This window comes from Cibotium barometz, chromosome 24 (assembly GCF_041138505.1).
Source record: "Cibotium barometz isolate CiBa-2024 chromosome 24, ASM4113850v1, whole genome shotgun sequence".
NCBI classification, from domain to species: domain Eukaryota; kingdom Viridiplantae; phylum Streptophyta; class Polypodiopsida; order Cyatheales; family Cibotiaceae; genus Cibotium; species Cibotium barometz.
The window spans coordinates 742,691-761,954 of record NC_141069.1 but is presented as its reverse complement, the minus strand read 5'-3'; the positions used below and the strand labels follow the sequence as shown (position 1 = coordinate 761,954).

The following is a 19,264-nucleotide window of genomic DNA, read 5'->3' as shown; positions in this document are numbered from 1 at the left end:
AATCACCAGGGCAACTCCAACAGTATGGAAGAGGAAAAGAAAGGTCAGAGATCTATATTCTTTTCAATGTTTTTTGATATATATTTCTTCCATCTATAGAATTCTTGAATCTTACTGCCTAGGAATCTGGTACATCACCCTAGGATTTGATAAGAGATGGATATGAATAGGACTTCTAGAAGTTTGCAACAAAATGCGAGGAGATAGCTTTACATTTTCCAACAAATGGCCTAAATCGCGTTTTCCTACAAATTCTTATATTAGTTTTAGAATTCATTTCTTCCTCCTTGTTTTGCTCTTTTTTGCCCTGGGGAATTCCTCCTAGTATCATTTACTGTCCAGAACACTGTAAGATGTTCCTAGCATTTGATTGGAGATGGATGTCAATAGAAATGGATAATTTGCAACAAAATGCGAGGAGAGTACTTGACATTTTCCAAATGGCCCTGCATCGCGTTTTCTTGCAAATTCTTGTGTCCCTTTTGGTTTTCACTTCTTCCTCATTGTTTTGCTTTCTATGTCCCTGGGGATTTCTTTCTTGATGATGAGAAAAGTTTTTACTTTGGAACAGTTGATTCTCAGGCCCCTCCTTTCAAGAGGAAGCTGGCCTTTTCTGCTCCTATACTCAGACCACGGCAATCACCAGGTGATTCATGTGTGCTCATGAAGAGAGTTGTTTGGTGATATCATATACCCTCCCTGATTGCATATGTCAGCATATAGAATTCATGACATATAAATTTTTGTTCAGGATATAAATTTTTGTTCAGGCAAAAGCAAGAGACTGGAGCACAAAGGTGAGTCTTCCCTTTCAAAACAAAGGGAACCAGAAGAGGACAAATCTCCAGATTTGCTCCTATTTGACTTTCTTCACAAGTGCAAGGCTCAAAGGAACTTCCACATATACCACAGTATTTTCAACAGGGAGTTCACTATGAGCTCTGTATTGGAGCATCACAGAGATTTTCTTTCAGACCATTGGGATACCTTCAAACAACTGACAGAGGCAGGAAGAATTGTGGAAGGTGAAAAGGTTTTTGTGCATATAAATCATATTGTCTCCATTGACAGGCTGAGGTACCATGTGAATAGAAGATTTGACAGCCTGCCTGAGGAATATAAATTCAGCTGTAACTTGCACACCAGAAAGTGTAGAGTGCTTGAGGAAACCATGGCATTCCTTATGTACATTGTCTTCCATCAGCAATCTCTAGAAGAGCAAGGGTAGGAGGCTGAAGAAGAAGATATATCTGTAGCGGAGGAAAAAGAGGATATTCATGTGGCAACAGATATGGCAGAGCAGGAAGAAGATATCAACCTCGAGGATAAGGGGCTGCAAGTGGCTGCTCTTGACCTTGTTCAACTAAGGATTGAAACTCTTAGAGCAGCACAGCCAGTTGAAGATTTTGATGTTCAGAGCAACAACTATGCAGTGCCCATGCTTCCAAGTGTCTTGATTGGTGGTAAAGATTATGTTTTCCTCCATGATATAGAGTGTATGTTCAATTTGAGGGAGGACTATGCCATTTCCCTTATTGCCCAGGCTTCAAGGCTTGACAAGGAGGTTGGCATAGAGGATGACCATTCACTAATGGCTTTGGAAACAACTTTTGATCCTTCAGAGGCCCTTACTATTTGTTTCAAAGAGGCTGAAAATTTCCAAGAGCCAGATGAAGCTGCCTTCTAGCTCACCCAGGAAGCTATGAATCTCTCAGCACTTCACAAGGGAAAGCTTGAAGAAGAGGCTGGACTGGAGGGGAGAGGAATAAATCTTTGGAAAGATGAACTTCTTGTTGCTGATGAAAATGAGAAGGTATGATCTTCTAACTTCAAATCAAATACTTTATCTTGTGTTTAAATGTTTTGTAGTTGTGTATTATTGTCTCACTCCAATCTTTTGGTACGTGGCAGCTACAAATTGAGGATGACACATTCCTCCAGAGAACAACTGGAAGCAGGCCGGCTGGGTTTGGCAAAATGTCAAGCCTAGCTCATTATATTCATGATCTAGGCAGTGCTAAGATCTTGATTTACCATAGGCAGTTGAGCAACAATGGAGAAGCCATTGTTTACTTCTTTAAATGTTTATCTAGGGTTTTAGGTGGACATGATCTTCCATGGCAAAAGGAAAAGATCATTTTAATAGAGAGGTTGTCCGCCATAGATATATTTGGGGATTATGTGAATAAGCAGGCCTCTAGGGCCTCTTACTTTTTGTCTTACACTTCTTATGCATTAACATGTGGTGTTAAGGAGCCCAAATGTCTGGAGGGCCATGGAAAACACAAGCTCATAAGGTTTCGAGAGCCACCCATGATTGCATCATGCCACACAATCCAAGAAGAAAAACACGTGGAGATAACTGAAGACAAGGATACCCCTCTGAGATAAGCAACAGAGGCAAGCATTTAAAAACAGACAGTCGACATCAAGCCAACAAGGAAGAAAAAGAGTCCAATCAAGTTCAAAAAGAGAGTTCCGACTGGCAGGCCCTGGGAGTAATAGGATTTAGTCATCAAATATAGCACAAACATTATGTTGAAGTTGAACTGATTTGTACAAAGTTTTTGATCCTCATCAGTTCCTTGTCCGTATGGACGATCAGTACCCTTTTGCATTTGTCCCATCACCGTACGACACTTCAGTACTCTTCCCACACTCAATAGCTTCTAAAAGCGTTTGACACTCAGTACCTTATTGGTAAGGATCAATAGTGTGTCTAGCATAATTAAGTAGTATTAATTGAATTTTTTATGTGTAGCTCATGGATGTATTGATGCTTGTTAATATAGATCACATGTTTCACAAAAGAAATACTTTTGATGGAGTCTCAAAACATATAGGCATAACACCAAGAGTCACTTGTTCCACAGAATAAAAATCTATTGATTGAGTTTGAAAACATGTGGACATAACACCAATAAGTTACAAACTGCTATTCATGTTTACTTGTCCATTTATGGTTTCTAAATATCTTCAAATCCCTCCATTGTCTATGTCTCTCTGCTGCAATTGAATTGTCCAAAGTTTGTCTTCGTCTTTGCTTTTGGGCTAGAATAAAAGCAAGCTTGACTTTGGAACTAGCAACTTTTCTTTTAGCATGCAGCCTCTGTAGAATGCCTCGGTAAAACCATTGGAAGACTTCCTTCAGACTATTTGCCTTTTGACTCCCTCCATAGTGTTGTGTGTGTCTGAAAAATGCATTACGTGCCATGTAGTGAGACTTCTCCATGCCTTGGGCAGACCAAATTGCTGGGCATCCATACTTTTTGACAAAATAGGGAAGGTGGTTGTAGATGATATGTTATTTTCACAGAGACATAAGAATGCATAGTAAGTTATAAAAGAAAAGAGGATCACACTTAAGTAAAAGAAGAAGACATCACTTTACCATGTAGTGAGTTATATTGCAGGCTGTCCACGCATCTTTCATTGACTTCCCAAAATGTTTAATTGCCTCTTCAAAGTTCTTGTAATCACTCTTTGTCCATGTTACCTTGTCACAGAACATGAAGAGTTGATCAAGAGACCTCCACACCTCTGCCTTCACATTTCGTGCTTCCCCATCTGCCTCATGATATTTCACGGCATTATGGACTTGCTTCCACAATCCATAATTAATCCTTGAAACTGTTTTACCTTGCCTTACTTGCTTACTACTGTGTTTGGGTCGAGACAAGAATCTTCTTGCCTTAACACCACCAATAGAGGGCTTGATTGGTACCTCCTTGCCATTGGTAGACTTTTTAAAATCCTTTGTGATATGAACATCACCTCCATGCAGACCTATATCGGATTACACTTTTTCCAATGCATGAAGAGCATCCTTTCTATTTCTTTCGGGACGGAGTTTCCAAGCAAATCCAATATACAAAAATACCAATTTCTCAATAATTCAACATAGAGCATGCAATGTGCATATGTGAACATTACATAGTGGAATGTCAAGAATGGCCTTGAAGTCAGGGTCAACTTTATCTCTATTAGGTGCTCTCTTCCACCATTTGGAATCCATTACTTGAGCTGATTCTTTGCAGTAAAGACAAGGAGACTTTGAGTTACCTCCTTTACTAACGTTATACATGCACTTAAGTGTTTTAAGATCCCCCGCCATGTAACACCATATTGGGGAATATGGGAATTTCCCATAAGTTTGGGACACGTGGTCAAAACTTTGGATTTGCCATAACTTGAACACCATTACTCCAAATTGTGCGTTTTAAAGCTTAATAGATCCCTCTTTTCAAGCGCTTTCCAATGATAGGTCACATGATAGGGTTTTGAGAAACTTATAGACATGTTAATCGGGTCCCACCTTTTTAGTATTATAAAAATGGGACTTGGGAGATTCCCAAACTCACGAATATGGTGTTATGTGCCACTCTACTTGAAAATCACTTTTTCCTGCAACATGGAGATTCTCTCCTTGCACTTATCTTTTAATTATTCTTGGTATTTCCGTGTGGTGAAACACCCAATCTAGTGTTTCATGGTCTTCTGTCTTCATCTGTGATTATAGAAAACAAAAGTCTTACTATAAAAGATTTGAAAACATTTACTAAAATCAAGTACGAAACAAAAAATGATCATACCTGGAACGAGCCTAACCACCATATGTGTTTCTCCGACTGCACACTAAAATACTTCGAACTCGCTTCAGTCAATGATGTATCAAGTGCTCCATTCATCAATGTAATAGTAATCCTTTCCATTTTCTTTTCCTTTACAACCTCACACTCATCCAGTTTGATAACAAATTGCAAAATGCCTTTGCACTCTTCAAATGTTATTCCATAAAACTCGTCCATTCTTCTTTGAAGTTGTTGTAGATCTACAAATATATTGCTCCAAGGGTCATACACAGTGGTTCCTTTACCACCATGAAATATTTCTTCAATATGGATATATTGTCCAATAAACTCATCTATACTTTCATTCAAATGACCTCTTATCTTCCTCCACACGGTTGCTGGATTTGGCAGTAAAACTCATTTAATCCTTTGATCTCTCAAAGTTGAGCAGGTATATTCTTTAATGTTGCTACAATGTTTTCATATTCACCTTTGTCCACACTCTTCAGAAGCAATGCTAGTGCCTCATCATCTTCTACCTTTTTGCCAGTTTTGTTAATGCTTTTATAGTGTGTGATTAAAGGTTCAATTTCCTTCATATCCATTTTGTAGAATTGCATTAACAAATTTATCTTTGAATTTTTTGCTTGAGTGCCAAATAATTTATTGAGTTCATCCCATGCATCTTTTGCCCATTGTATCCCTGTGATGTGATGAATGATTTCATCATTTAAACTGAGTGCGATAAGTCCTAATGCTTTCTCATTCCTGCTCTTCCACTCATTTTTCCCACTCACCTCTGGGCATTCATCTCTTCCCTCAACTAGCCCCCATAGATTTTTCCTCATGAGCAGATATATGGTTTTTGTCTGCCATGTATAAAACTGCTCCCCCCATTAAATTTGGCTATCTCTTGTGCTGTACTCATGATGATGTGAAGGGGGTCTTACCTCTTGATCCAATTTCAACATTCAAGGGCAGTGTCTACCCTTTTACAACTCAATCTAGTGTTTACGTGATGATTACAACAGATTTATTAGCATAAATTCACCAGAAATTACATTAAACCAAGGGTTACTGAATGGTTAGAGTATCAAACCATCTCCGAATCGCAATTTGAAGTTATAGGGATCTGTATGAGATACCCAATGGTTAATTTGAACCCTCAATTGCACCAAAATATAGTGATTAGTATTGATTAATCACTGATTAGCAAAATAATCCTCTATTTTGTGTGCAAAAAACAGAGTATGCGGGGAGTCCAGATCTGGGGCCTTAGAGTTTAAATGAGCTCAAATCCTTTCAAGGCCATCAATAGCAATTAGTCTAGTAGAGGATTAAGCCAAGAAACACAATATTTGACCAAACATTGAATGCTTAATCTCTATTTTACCAAAGTCACCTGCAGATTTGATAAAGAGCTTGGATCTCATTGTAGACTTGATGAAATCAAAAACTATCTTCATCAGCTTGTAGAGCACCCTTGAAAATCCCTAGGGCCAAGAGGAATTAGAGCCATTGCATCTGGTGCAGACAAGATCTTATATTTGCTTCAGAAAAAAGGCACTAGAAAAAACACGAAATTCTGCAACGTGCACCAGTGGTTTGCTGATGTGATTGGATAGGTTGAAGTAGAAGGGGTATGGCTATGCTTGGCTAAAAGGGTTTGGGCCAATTTTATGTGTGAAGGGAGAGAGAGCTCCTCCACCAACTGGGGGTACAGAGGCTAATTGAAAAAGAGGTAAAAAAAACTTGATTATCTACTAATCCTAATTAGCTAGGTGATTATCAAGATAATGGGCTCATAAATTTGATGGATTCTAAGCTAGGCTCTGATACCATGTTAAATTTACAGCAATGTAATGAGCTATGCAGGATCAAATGCTAGAATCAACATCATTAAAAAAGAGATTAGATGATAATTAAGACGTGATTAGTGAGAAATTAATTGATAGCTTAATGTAGGCATGGATAATCAAAAACTAGCAAATTCTCATTAGGCCAATGCCTCAATTTATAGAGTTTACATCCAAGCATCTAATCCCCTTGATTCACGCCACCTCTTTTGCTTGATTCTCTCCACCTCTTCCAGAATATCTCCACACCTCCTAAATCTTCTCATGCTACCCTTTATTCTCTCCCAGTGGATACTTCTCACCTTTTCACAGCTTCTCTCACATTTAGAGCCTCTTGCTAAAGGGCTTGTTCCCGCACACACCCTATTCACTTGTATATTTCAACATTGCTTCATCAATGTCTATATCTAATGGAAGCTCAATGAAAATATGGGGTTTCATATCAATATCAATATCACTATCATGATCCAATGAAGCATTGTCATGATTGATAGGTGACTCATCATCTTCTTGAGATTGATGTTCCTCATGCTCTTGATCGGCCACCTCCAAAATGTTTTCTACATTGTCTTCTTTCCCCAATAAGCCGATTTGAGGTAGTACTTGCACCTCATCCAGAGATTCGGCCTCCATATCTTGATCTTGAAAGATATGTTTTGAACGAGAGGAAACTTGTATCACATACCACCACTTTGGATCAATTCGATGGGCGTGAAACATAACCTAATATCACAAAGCAAAGAGGTTACACTTTTATTATACTACATCAAGATTTGATTTGGGATTGGTTGGGTTACTAACCTGTTGACAGTGTTGAGGTAGTACGAAAGTATCTTTCTCACATCATTCCAAAACTTGGTGGAATCAATTTGAAGAACCTATTTGGATGTTTCTTCACAGTTGCTTAAGCACCTCTATATATCACCTTGAACCATTTGACATCAAAGATGAATAGACTAAATGCTCTAAATCCAACATCAAGAATATCTTAAATAGTTCCACAATACTCAAGATTGTCCTCTATGACATTGGTATCATGTCTACTAGCTCGACTTTCTTGCTCAAAAGTTGCCATCACACCACAATCAAATGTGTTTCCTTTATAATCTACAGGCTCCGTGCAAAAATGCCTTCCCTCTGACCATATTGCATTATATAGTTTATACTAACATTAAACAAAATCATGATATTTAGTATAGTGTATTAAACAAGGTATATACATGAGATAGAGATAAAGAATGTACTTACTTGAGGGTCACATCATCTTGCATACTCATGCTCTTCTCTTGTGATCATCTCTCCATTTTGCGATGCCATTGATATTTCCATACGGAGCCATTCTATAATTGATCACATTTGGTAGAGGTTCCAAAAGCTAGGCGGGAATGGCAATCGTCTATTTTCTCCTCTAAAAGCTCTTCTCTCATCCTTTCGTCTATTGATTGCATCCTTGTATCTCCCAATCCACTTCTCCATGATGGAACTATTTAGAATTCAAAATGTATTCACCTTGTGGCATAATGCTTCATCCAGTCTTTGTTGCCTTCCTTTTCCCTGAGGAACATTAGTGATTAGTTGGTCATCCTCCTCATTGCCCCACAATCATAGCATGGAAGGATCTATGCGAGATAGATGTTTTGAGATATACAAAAGAGACTCTTGCGTCAACCATCCCTTTGCCATGCTTGCTTATGGCCTTGCTCTTTATCTCACAAAGTCCTTGAAGGTTTTCATGAATCTTTCAAGGAAAAACATCCACCATCGAACATGAACAACACCACACAACGCCACTTCATCAACCAAATACACCACAAGATGCAATTGGCTAGTGAGAATTGTTCTAGGAAAGTTATCCTCGATCATACAAACTACCTCAATAGCATTGAGACGAGTCATATCAATGGATGTAGGATCTATCTCCTTTAAGGATATGTTCCTATATACATAGCAATCATGTGTACTATTTACCAATACATAACTTGTGAGTGCAGGAGAATACCAAAAAAGCAATATAGCTTAATGAATTGAAGAGAAGATTCATACCTCACCAAGCTTCCCATTTTGTAAATAGCCTCTCTCTCACCTTCTTGTCTCCACAACCAACTATAGCAACTAGGTAGAATAAACTATGCATAGAAAAAATGGAAGTTAGTATATGAGCTTACAAATTATGTACCATAAAAAGAAAATGAATAAGCGAATATTTATATACCTATAATATCTTGTGCCAATCATGTGTCTTGAGGCCATATAATTGTTCCTCTCCTTTTTTTTTGGTCTTTGTGAAGGCACCCTTCAATGAATACATTACTCCCATTGGTGGATGAAAAAAGGCAATCACACTTTTCACCTTATTGTGCTCCCTCTTGGTTAATACCCACCGGGTGCCTTTGGTAGGGCTATGTTGCCACTCTCACTTTTAATTGGCCATGCACTTTGAAGGCATCCAATGTTTTGTAAGTCATCCCTTGCACCCTTTATATCTCTTTTACCAATTAAATGGTCCCAGATATTTGTTGCCACATTCTTGAAGATATGCATGGGATCTAAGAGATGATTGATCTTCATGTCACACCAATATGGAAGTCAAAACAAGATTGAGTGCCTAGACATCCCATTTGGTGGTGGTCTCAATTTACTCAAATGCAGGTATGGTTCCATCAAACCTTTTCACATACACAAAGTTAATCTTTTATACTCTATAAGTCTTATTTTTTAATCTTATATGAAGGTGAGCTTACAATCAGGCCAGTCGATGCCATGGGGGCAACCTACCCCACTTGGCCAGTTGGGGTAGACCATGCCTTTGATACGCGCGGGGCCGAGTGGCACAACGCTGAGTGATGTAGGCCCATCACAATATGGTTTTGATGAGCCTACACCACGTTCCTCGACTAGACCCACCCCCGCTCCATCACGTCCATCTTCACCACCACCACAACGTAGTAGACATGCTAGCAGGGGAGGAGCAGGCTTATTTTGCTTTAGAAAAAGAAACACTAGGTCTCCCGATGCATCTCCCCAATAGGGAGCTCTTCATCTACACATTATGAGCAAGCCCCCAGGAGACCCATTCCACCATTCGATCCACGCACCCTACCACACAAAGTGGATGTGGATTTGTACCCTCATGATGGATGCACGAGGAAAGTAATTCATGAACCACATGCATGTACTTGCGAACCTGGAGTTCATGAACTCCTTCAAAAAGTGGAAAGCACGAGATGAAATTTCAAAGAAATACGTCAATATTGATGTGCTTAAGTGGGAGTTTCATGTTCCACATGCGGGTCTTTACTTCTATGAGAAGTGGATGAAGAGGCGAATCATGCTTTTTCTCTCTAATAGGAGAGCAGATATCAAGAGAGCAATAAAGAATAACTTGGAGAAGCCCATCATTTGTATGGCCAAGCAGTGGAGGTATGCACGTAGCTTCATGAGAAAGCACCCAAGTGCTTTTCAACCTGACTAACGGAAGCGACGAGTGCAACCTGACTAACGGAAGCGAGGGGCTTCATACTTTGGCTCTAGCGAAAAATGCTCCTTTATTGCTCGTTTCGTAAGTAATCATTTCTTATCCTCTTTCATTTTGTTTTGTACTATATTTTTTTATTTAACTAATTGTATATTTTCTTAATTCTTTTTTATAGAGGGAGGTTGTTGGGCGTGACCCAACAAAGGAGGAGTACGACTAAGGTACAGAGCCCCCCGTTCGCAATTGTGGACGTGGATGCGTACACGAGGCGTACGCTTGGATAAGTCCATTCTGGAAACCCAAGCAGATGAGGTAAGTGAGCCTAAACCATTCTTTTTTCTACAGCTAATTGTATTTTAATGGCCTTGCTTACCTTGCAGTTGATGGCATGTATGTACGATGAAGGGGAAGATGAAGAGGAGGATCTTGATTATGAGCATGAAGCGATAGAAGCAAGTGAAGAGGACAAGGAAGACGATGATGATGATCACTCAGAATTCGATGAGGATTCCAGTTAGATACCTCTTCATTGTAAACATTTTATGTATATATGGCCAAAGGCCCAACTCTTTGTGTGAAATATAATAAATTTTGGGCTCCACAATCTATGTGTTTCTTATATTTATGTTTATGTCATAAAACTAAAACTGTGACTCTGTTTTAATATAAAAAAAAGAGCTGGGACAGACTGGGGAGTCCTGTGCAGACTCCCCACTATACCCCAACTCTTTTTTGTTGTACAGAGCTTTCGCAACAATAGCAGCTAAGAAGCAAAAATAGCAACAAAATATCACTGCTCAGCAGCGATATTTCGTTACTATTTTCGTTGTTGTGAGTAGCGAACCCGTTGCAACGAAAATAGCAGTGTTTCTAGCAGCGAAAATCTACCTACCCTTCTAATTATAAAAGTGCTACTATTTTCGCTACTATTTTCGCTACTTCACCCTCATTATGTTGTAGTAGTGTCAAGAGGTGGTGACACAATGGCTTTAGCCAATGATACAATATCATTGGCTTGCTGAAGCCTTTGTTGAAAGGCTTATACACAATTTAGATATGCGGTTTTATGACTTTGCCTTGTTCAATGATGCAAAAGTATTCTCACCAAAAACTATAATAGAGATGAAGATATTCATCAACTTGCTCAAGAGAATTGCTCAAGAGATTTACTGACAAATTTGGAGTGGGGTTACTCCATATCATTGATCAAAAGCAATGTGAGTTGGAATTATTAAGATTTGTTTCCACATTATATGAGTCTTATCCATTTTTAGGACTCATTGGTGTATGGCAACAATGTGGATCTAAAGTAGAATGGCAACAAATGTTTCTTGCACTATATAAGTTGTGGCGAATTGTTGTGACATTACCAGCTAGTTCAACAATATGTGAGAGGTTTTTCTAAGCAAAACAAGATCAAAAGCAAAGGAAGATGTTGTTTGGCCTTGAAAACTCTTGTAGATTGGGATGGAATATTTGAGGTGTGGAAAGTATGAGAGAAAGAAGACCTCAAAACTGACTTGAGTTGTAATGCTAATTGTCTTCAAATGATTAAAGACATTCTCTATGTGCATTTATCACTTGAATAGTAGTGTTGAATCTTTTTTTTCCAATTCTAATTATTTTTATCAATTGTAAAAATAGAAAAATTTTATGAAATGTTGGAAGGGTACGTTAAAAAAATGACCTTAAGAAAAGTAAGGTTTCTTTCAAACTTTCTTTTAATAAGAAGAAAACAAGGCTACCCTTGAGTCCAAAGTTCAAACCTTGAGAGAAAGGCTAGCACACGACTCACGGCCCACGGGGCCCGTGAGAAAAGCAAATGTATTACATGTGCGGGAATAAGGTCGAGTCACGAGCCGCACCCAACCCGCATTAAAAAGAAGAGCCTGCAGTAAGTAACTCACTCATCTCACGAGTCACCCACCAGTCACGAGTCACACACACTGTTTTCACTTGTAACTTGCGGAGTCCGGAATCTATAACGCGGTGCACATTTTTTTTTGAAAAAAAATCCTCAAAAAAACAAAACGTGTTCATGTCATCGTTCAACCTTAACCCTTACCTTTATTTTCTACAGATCTAACCAGTTTTCACGGAAGGACCTGCAGGCGCAGTGTGTATCTAGTTTAGCTCAGCGGCAGCAGCATTAGCCTTCCGCCTCGTAAATAATTCATAATGTCGGACGGAACATTAGACTTGCTCAAGCGTCTCTCTTCTTCTTCTTCTCATCATCATGATTATAATTCCGGCAACATTAATGCTCCTCGCTCCGGCCTCTCCCTTAAGGCCCGCGAAAGCGCCTCCCTCTCCTTGAAACGCATCTTCGACGAGCAGATCAACGGTAGTACAGCTCTGCTGCCACCACCTGCACCGTCGACCGATCTAATTCTCCACAACGTCGTCAATCACCAGCCTTCTTCTGTCCACGTTAACGAGAAGCTGCAGCTGGCAGGAGGTAATTGGACTCTTCTCAGATAATTATTCGGCTCATTAATCTCAATAATCCCAAGTAACGACGTTCGATCTTTCATTAAGATGCATTAATGCAGTCCCCCCTTAAATAATTTCTAAGCAGAGCACTCTCTTCGTGTCTATGGCTCTTCAGCAAGTGGGGCGACCCTCAGAACTACTACCGCCACTCTTTTAAAGTCCTCGTCTTCATGTTCCCTGGCACATCAAGGGATAACTATGCAGCAACAGACTACCATGAGGTGAACGCACAAATCATAGCCATTGATAATATTATGATTCACGTGTGGTTTCTCTAATTAACTAGCGTTTTCAAGCTAAGACTTTCATGATAATTAATTCATCGACTAACTTGTATAGGGATTTCACGACCCCGATCAATAAAGCGCAGCTCACAATTTTCTATTCCGGCATGGTGAACGTTTACGACGATGTTGCAGATGATAAGGTGGTAGTCCTTACTTTATAAGAAGTTTAAGGTGATCAATGGCATCAAAATGGCTTCTTGTTGATGTTTACTTGGTGCAAATTAGCTTTTAATTAGTGTGGGGTTAAAATTCACTGATCACAATGTTTGGCAGGCACAAGCTATCATGCTTCTTGCCGAAGGCAGTTGTAATACACCGACTGTAAAGAATAAATCGATGGCTAATTCCAACGCAAAGCCTGCTCCAATTAACTCGAAAGTCGGATTGAGCGCGGAAAATTCAAGACTCGATATTATGAACCCAAAGCTCTCGGCCTCTGCGCCCTCGTCCAGTATCATCAATGACGTACCTGATGCGAAGCGAGATCCTGCACTAACCAAGCGATCGCATATAGGTATAACTGCTATATAAGTAAGAGCAGTTGGATCTCCTGAACATTCTTTCTCAATAGCCAGCTAATTAAAGAAATTAAGTGTAGTTGTTCTTTTGGATAAAATACAGAACTTCCATACGCTAGGACCGCATCACTCGCTCGGTTTCTGGGAAAAAGAAGAGAGAGGTAAAAGTTGGGCCTTTCGTTAAAAATAAAGAAATCAGGAAAATAGATCGTGTCAAAGCTGAATTTTATGAGTACTTTGCTTTCTGATGTGCAATTTTGTCTGTATAACTAACCTAACTAGGGTGCAAGTAACGGCCGGAGTCATCGGCAAGATCGATGAGGAGGAGGACAAAATACCGCCTAGCCCCTGTAACAAGAGGCCTAGCCTCTCATCGTCGTAATTAATTAATTAATCACATCAACAATAATGTAAATTAAGTTTAACGTAAGGCTCTGGTTCCATCCCGAGCTGGACACCCAATTGTGTTACCTTGCCTCCTCTTTGTAGAGGATACTTCGCTCCCTTATAATAGTCACCAAAATTTTATTTTTAAAAAATGTAAATTAAGCGGTGTAAAACCAACTGGATTTACCAAAGCTACTCGTTCTCTGATTACGCCGAAGGTTGCACGAATCCGATACGCTTTTCAACAGGGCGCCAACTTAAATCCTACACGCAACTATTTATAAAGTCGTCGCACGTGCGGATTGCGAAACTTCGTGCAGCATCATAATTAAGAGTCAATATTACAGTTGGACTCTAATTGTATTTAAACACGTGAGCTCTAAAGGATTGATATTTTTTTTTAAATGTAAGGCCAGTAAAGTATAACTGGATCATCCGGAGTCGTGTGAAACAGCTTGAAATTCGCCGTCGTTCAAACATCGTTGTCTGTTGGCACGACGTGCGTGGAAAATTGACGAGGCTAGCAAAAGCCGGGTTTGATTTTTTGACGGGCACCCGTGTACTTTAAGTGCAGTCAAGCTTTTTTTTTGTATTTAAGTGTAAATTTTTATGGGCATTTTTAGAATTTGCAAGTATTTTATGGTCAAAATGTTATAAAACGAGCATGACGCCCATCAAAAAGCAACTATGATTGTAGCTATTGAGTTTTCCAATTTGGGAAGATGGACCTGATTAACACCCGCTCCATTAAACAACCTTCGTAAGGACACGCTTTTAAGGAAATGTTCACACTTCCTTTTCCCTAATATACCAAAAAGGAAAAGGAAGTGTGTACAAGGTCCCGCTCCATTAAACAACCTTCGTAAGGACACGGACCTTGTACACACTTCCTTTTCCTTTTTGGTATATTAGGAAAAAGGAAGTGTGTACATTTCCTTGCGTGTACACACTTCCTTTTTCCTAATATACCAAAAAGGAAAAGGAAGTGTGTACAAGGTCCGTGTCCTTACGAAGGTTGTTTAATGGAGCGGGTGTTAATATATGTATGTATGTATTTGTGTATGTGTGTGTGTATGTATATATGTACGTATGTATATATGTACGTATGTATATACACACATATTAGATAAACATGATCATCATCTTTACATAAATTTTTATGGGCATTTTTAGAATTTGCAAGTATTTTATGGTCAAAATGTTATAAAACGAGCATGACGCCCATCAAAAAGCAACTATGATTGTAACTATTGAGTTTTCCAATTCGGGAAGATGGACCTGATTAACACCCGCTCCATTAAACAACCTTCGTAAGGACACGCTTTTAAGGAAATGTTCACACTTCCTTTTCCCTAATATACCAAAAAGAAAAAGGAAGTGTGTACAAGGTCCCGCTCCAGGACACGGACCTTGTACACACTTCCTTTTTCTTTTTGGTATATTAGGGAAAAGGAAGTGTGGACGTGAAGGAAGTGTGGACACGTCCACACTTCCTTTTCCCTAATATACCAAAAAGGAAAAGGAAGTGTGTACAAGGTCCGTGTCCTTACGAAGGTTGTTTAATGGAGCGGGTGTTAATATATGTATGTATGTATTTGTGTATGTGTGTGTGTATGTATATATGTACGTATGTATATACACACATATTAGATAAACATGATAATCATCTTTACATATGTTCAACTCAGTGCTCACAAAAAACCTGCAAACCATATACAATGTACTTGTAAAGTTTTTGTTTTCACCTATTTTCTCAATTTTAAACAATCTACTAAGTCCAAGGCATTTTAAGGTGGCTGAACAATAACTTGGATCCTCACTTCGGGATTGTGTCATGCGGATGGGACACCGTTGACATAGCTCGATCCACTTATACTTGTGTAAGGTCCCTCAAGTCATGTATGTGTCTCTTTTAATATGGATTTCAAGAAGGAAAGAGAGTGCACTTAGAGAGGAGTGAGACAATAAGGCTAGAAGCATTAGAAAAGTAAGAGTCAAAATATTAGCTCCAAAAATCCTAAAAGAAATAAGAAGACAATAATAGTTCTATTAAGAGATAAGTATCTCCAAAAATAGAATTTTGAATCTAGGTGATAGGAGGTCATATTTAGAGTCCATGCATACTAAAAATGTGGAAAAACATTTGCGTTTCTAAAGATGGAATGTTTGCGACTATATATAGACATTTTCGTCTATTCTACTTACGCAAGCTTGTAGACTAGATGTCTTCCGGTTCTTTTGACTCGTTAAACAACCATATTCTGACTTTTTATCAAAGAGTTATGACCAAAACAATTTTTTGGTTCTGTTAGGGTCTCTACATAGGAAAACTGTGAGAAGGCAGCAAGAAGCCTTAAGGTAATCTTAAACCTTGAGATGTATATATCCCTTCATTCTTATCTAATCTCTTAGAAGAAAAGGCTAGATTGCTATGGTCTTTCAGAGGAAGAGACCACAACACCATAGTTTTCTTTTAAAGGAAGAATAGTATGCCGTAGCTCTATGAGAGAGAAGGCTACTTTGCCATAGTCCTTCAAAGAGAGAAGAGTCAGAGTACGAGTGAGAGGACATTAAGCTTGGGGATGGTCGGATAATTCCTTTTCTACAAGAAGGTATTAGGAGATTTTTCATTCTCGTATTTCAAGTTTTGAAGCTCTTGTTAATGATGAGCAAAGTCAATGATAAACAACAAATTTTTACATAATTTCTATAAGATATATATATTTTTAGATTTTTAATTATATATCATTCTTGGAGGTTGAGGTATTTCTCGATTAATTGCTAGTAGTGATCTATTTAATTGATTTACTAGTTAAAGTTTATTTAGATAAAAATTATTTAAAAAATAGTATAATGAATTATTTAAAAAAAAGACTTTTTTTCTTGATTTCTATGAATATGTTTGCTGGTTTCATTGCTATGGGTATGTTTGCTGGTTTTATTGCTAATCGGCAGGATACATCTTCTCAACTGCTTCGCTAACTCCGCTCTAGGAGGCTTACATAGTCATAGGCAGAGGCAGTAGTAAGCCGGGCGGCCCAAGGTAATCTCCTTCTATGCCACTGGGAACTGGATTTCCACCCCGTGAGGGTGGACATGTGATTATGATGCTACCTAGTTCTGAGGGCCCAGGCTAGTGCAGTGAATAAGCCTACCCTAGCGCATAGACATCGTTTTGAGGGACGAGAGGATCGAGCAACAGAGCTTGAGGAGGGGACAACAGCTTGAGTCCTCACCAGCTACCGACGGATGAGGTGTATGGTTCCGTAGGATTTCGCCCATCATGTAGAGGCTGGAAGGCTGAATTCTAGATTTTCGGTAGTATAAAGGAAAAGAATAAAAGAGCTCGTTTGGCGTGTATAAAATTGATTCTTGTGTAAACTTTCTTTTTTATATATATCTTGTCTTCAACATTATTGTACTGTGGAAAGAGGTTGTTTTAACGAGCGTTGTGAAAGGGCCTTAATTAAGGAACATGTTTATTTATGTCAAACAGTGTGGTAGGATTAATTAGAAAACAAATTGCGCATGAGCAGGGTGGAAAGTGGGAGGATGGAATACCCCGAACGGCACCATCCTACGGACGGGTGAACTTGATTAGTCGGGTAAAAAGTGTTGTCTCTAGGAATCAAGATTAGTAGTTGCCTAAATTATGATTAATTACCCTATGGGTGATTTGATTTTTAGAAGACCACGCTCCCCCTACAGGATAGGACTAGGTCTTACCTACAAATTGTATCTTTGAATCTCTGCATGGTCAAGGTGTCAACGAGTAGGAAATTTTCTCCAAGTTAAGACTTAGTAGACTATCTTAAGTGTTTCCCCTTGGAAGGGGGGAACCTTACAATTGGTATCAGAGCCGTTCTTAGTTCCTGGGATTTGTTATTCAAAGGTTAACTTTCAAGGGATGAAAACAAGTGATTGTTTATTATATGAGGACGAATCAATCATCTCTACTAGCCATAGAAGTGATTTGAATATCCTCACATGTTGAGACAATCATCCTATGAAATTGTGCTTGTATCTTGGTGGTGCACACGCAAGATATTTGTACAATAAATTTGAGAAATAAGATTGGGGAGGAAACCTTTTGAGAAAAAACATAGGGTGATCAAATCAAGAAACTAGTGAGAGACTAAATGACTAGAAGGATAGACTGAAACTTTGTTTAGAGAAATTTTCAAGATATATCTCATCAATTTGCATATTACAAATTATTAAGATTATAACTCCATTAAGGTTTGAATAGTTTCAAACGTGTGAATATCATCCATTGGTGGATGCTTTACACTAGGACGATCATCGAAGATCTTAAACCCATCTCAGACAAACATGGATCTAACTTCGGATGTGTAATTTTTAGAAAACTAATCATCTCAGACGTGTTAATCATGATAAGCTTTAGATGTGTCGATCCCAAGACACCAGATGTGTAATTCTCAAAAAATGAAGATGTAGTAATCTTAAGTGTCTTCAGATGTGGTGCTATGATAAGTATTTGTTGATAGTTTTAAACTTTTCATGGATACAATGAAAGAAGCAAGTTCACCCTTTCTCATCTAAAAATCGTAAGAAATGATGAATTAGTTGGAAGAACTGTTGTCAATCCAACTTCACTGGAACTAGAATCAGTTATGGGATGCCATGAAAGTACACCTTCGTGAAAGGTTTTGTCCTCCAAGATTTTGAGAGGATAAAATGAATGAATTTTTGGAGCTAACCCAAGAAGAGAAGACCCTGGAAGAATACCACCAAAATCTTGCTAAACTTCTCCGATTAGCTCGAGAGGTGGATGAGGTAACTCTTATCCATCGATCATTTGGAAGCTTAATCTACCTTTGAATAACCTCATCAAGAATGCAAAACCATCCTCTATTTAAAAAGCCATAATTATAGCCAGAGACTATATTAATAAAGTTTTTTTCTATACGAGAAGGACATGAGTCCTTCCATGTTAATCAAGAAGAGGTCCCCTAATTCAAGAGGAACGTCAAGCCCACCCTTGGCTATAAGGAATCATGAGCTAGAGAAAAATTAGGTCAAGAAATAGGGATAGCAGGGTTAAAGATAACCAAATTCAACAAGTATTTCTTATCACCTAAATTCAAAATTCTATTTTTGGAGATACTTATCTCTTAATAGAACTAATCTTGTCTTATTATTTCTTTTAGGATTTTTGGAGCTAATATTTTTATTCTATTACTTTCCTAATGTTTTTAGCCTTATTGTCTCGCTCTTCTCTACGCGCACTCTCTTTCCTTCTTGAAATCTATATTAAAAGAGACACATACATGACTTGGGAGGGACCTTACAATCTCCCCCACTTAAAAGATTCGAGATGTCTTCATCTCGCGAGCTAGGGTAGTATGTAAGTAAATCCTCTTGTCTCTTCCAAAGTGGTGTCCCCACTAGGTGGAAATCTTCTTTTATCTAAACATTGTTCCTAAAAAGAGTCCATTATTTCATGTGTGGCTCGTTTTGTTGTGTCCCCACCAAAAGGTCTTTATTATTCTAAAGTTAATTGGCCTAATTATCTTAAGTTTATGCATCCATATACCTCTCATATGATATGAATCTTTTTTAAAAAAATCATAATCGTTCCTTACGAATTCCTTATTCTATACCCCCATGTAATATGGTACTTAACAAATTGTCATGGAAAAACGTAAGGGTTTAG

General features: G+C 38.5%; 1 protein-coding gene across 3 annotated transcripts; it reads left to right on the top strand.

The window, feature by feature from the left end:
* Window positions 1–11,850: 11,850 nt before the first annotated feature.
* LOC147624777 (uncharacterized) lies at window positions 11,851–13,975 on the top strand. Of its 3 annotated transcripts, XM_086818841.1 has the most exons (7): window positions 11,851–11,891; window positions 11,983–12,360; window positions 12,481–12,616; window positions 12,735–12,822; window positions 12,956–13,196; window positions 13,304–13,361; window positions 13,483–13,975. In XM_086818841.1, the coding sequence occupies exons 2-7, from the start codon at window positions 12,081–12,083 to the stop codon at window positions 13,580–13,582; spliced, it is 903 nt and encodes a 300-aa protein (XP_086674967.1). In that variant the 5' UTR covers window positions 11,851–11,891; window positions 11,983–12,080; the 3' UTR covers window positions 13,583–13,975. The 3 variants fall into 3 exon arrangements, with proteins under 3 accessions (XP_086674967.1, XP_086674966.1, XP_086674968.1); XM_086818840.1 differs by lacking the exon at window positions 11,851–11,891 and having other exon boundaries at window positions 11,930–12,360; XM_086818842.1 differs by lacking the exon at window positions 11,851–11,891 and having other exon boundaries at window positions 11,930–12,360; window positions 12,511–12,616; window positions 13,483–13,974.
* Window positions 13,976–19,264: the final 5,289 nt, after the last annotated feature.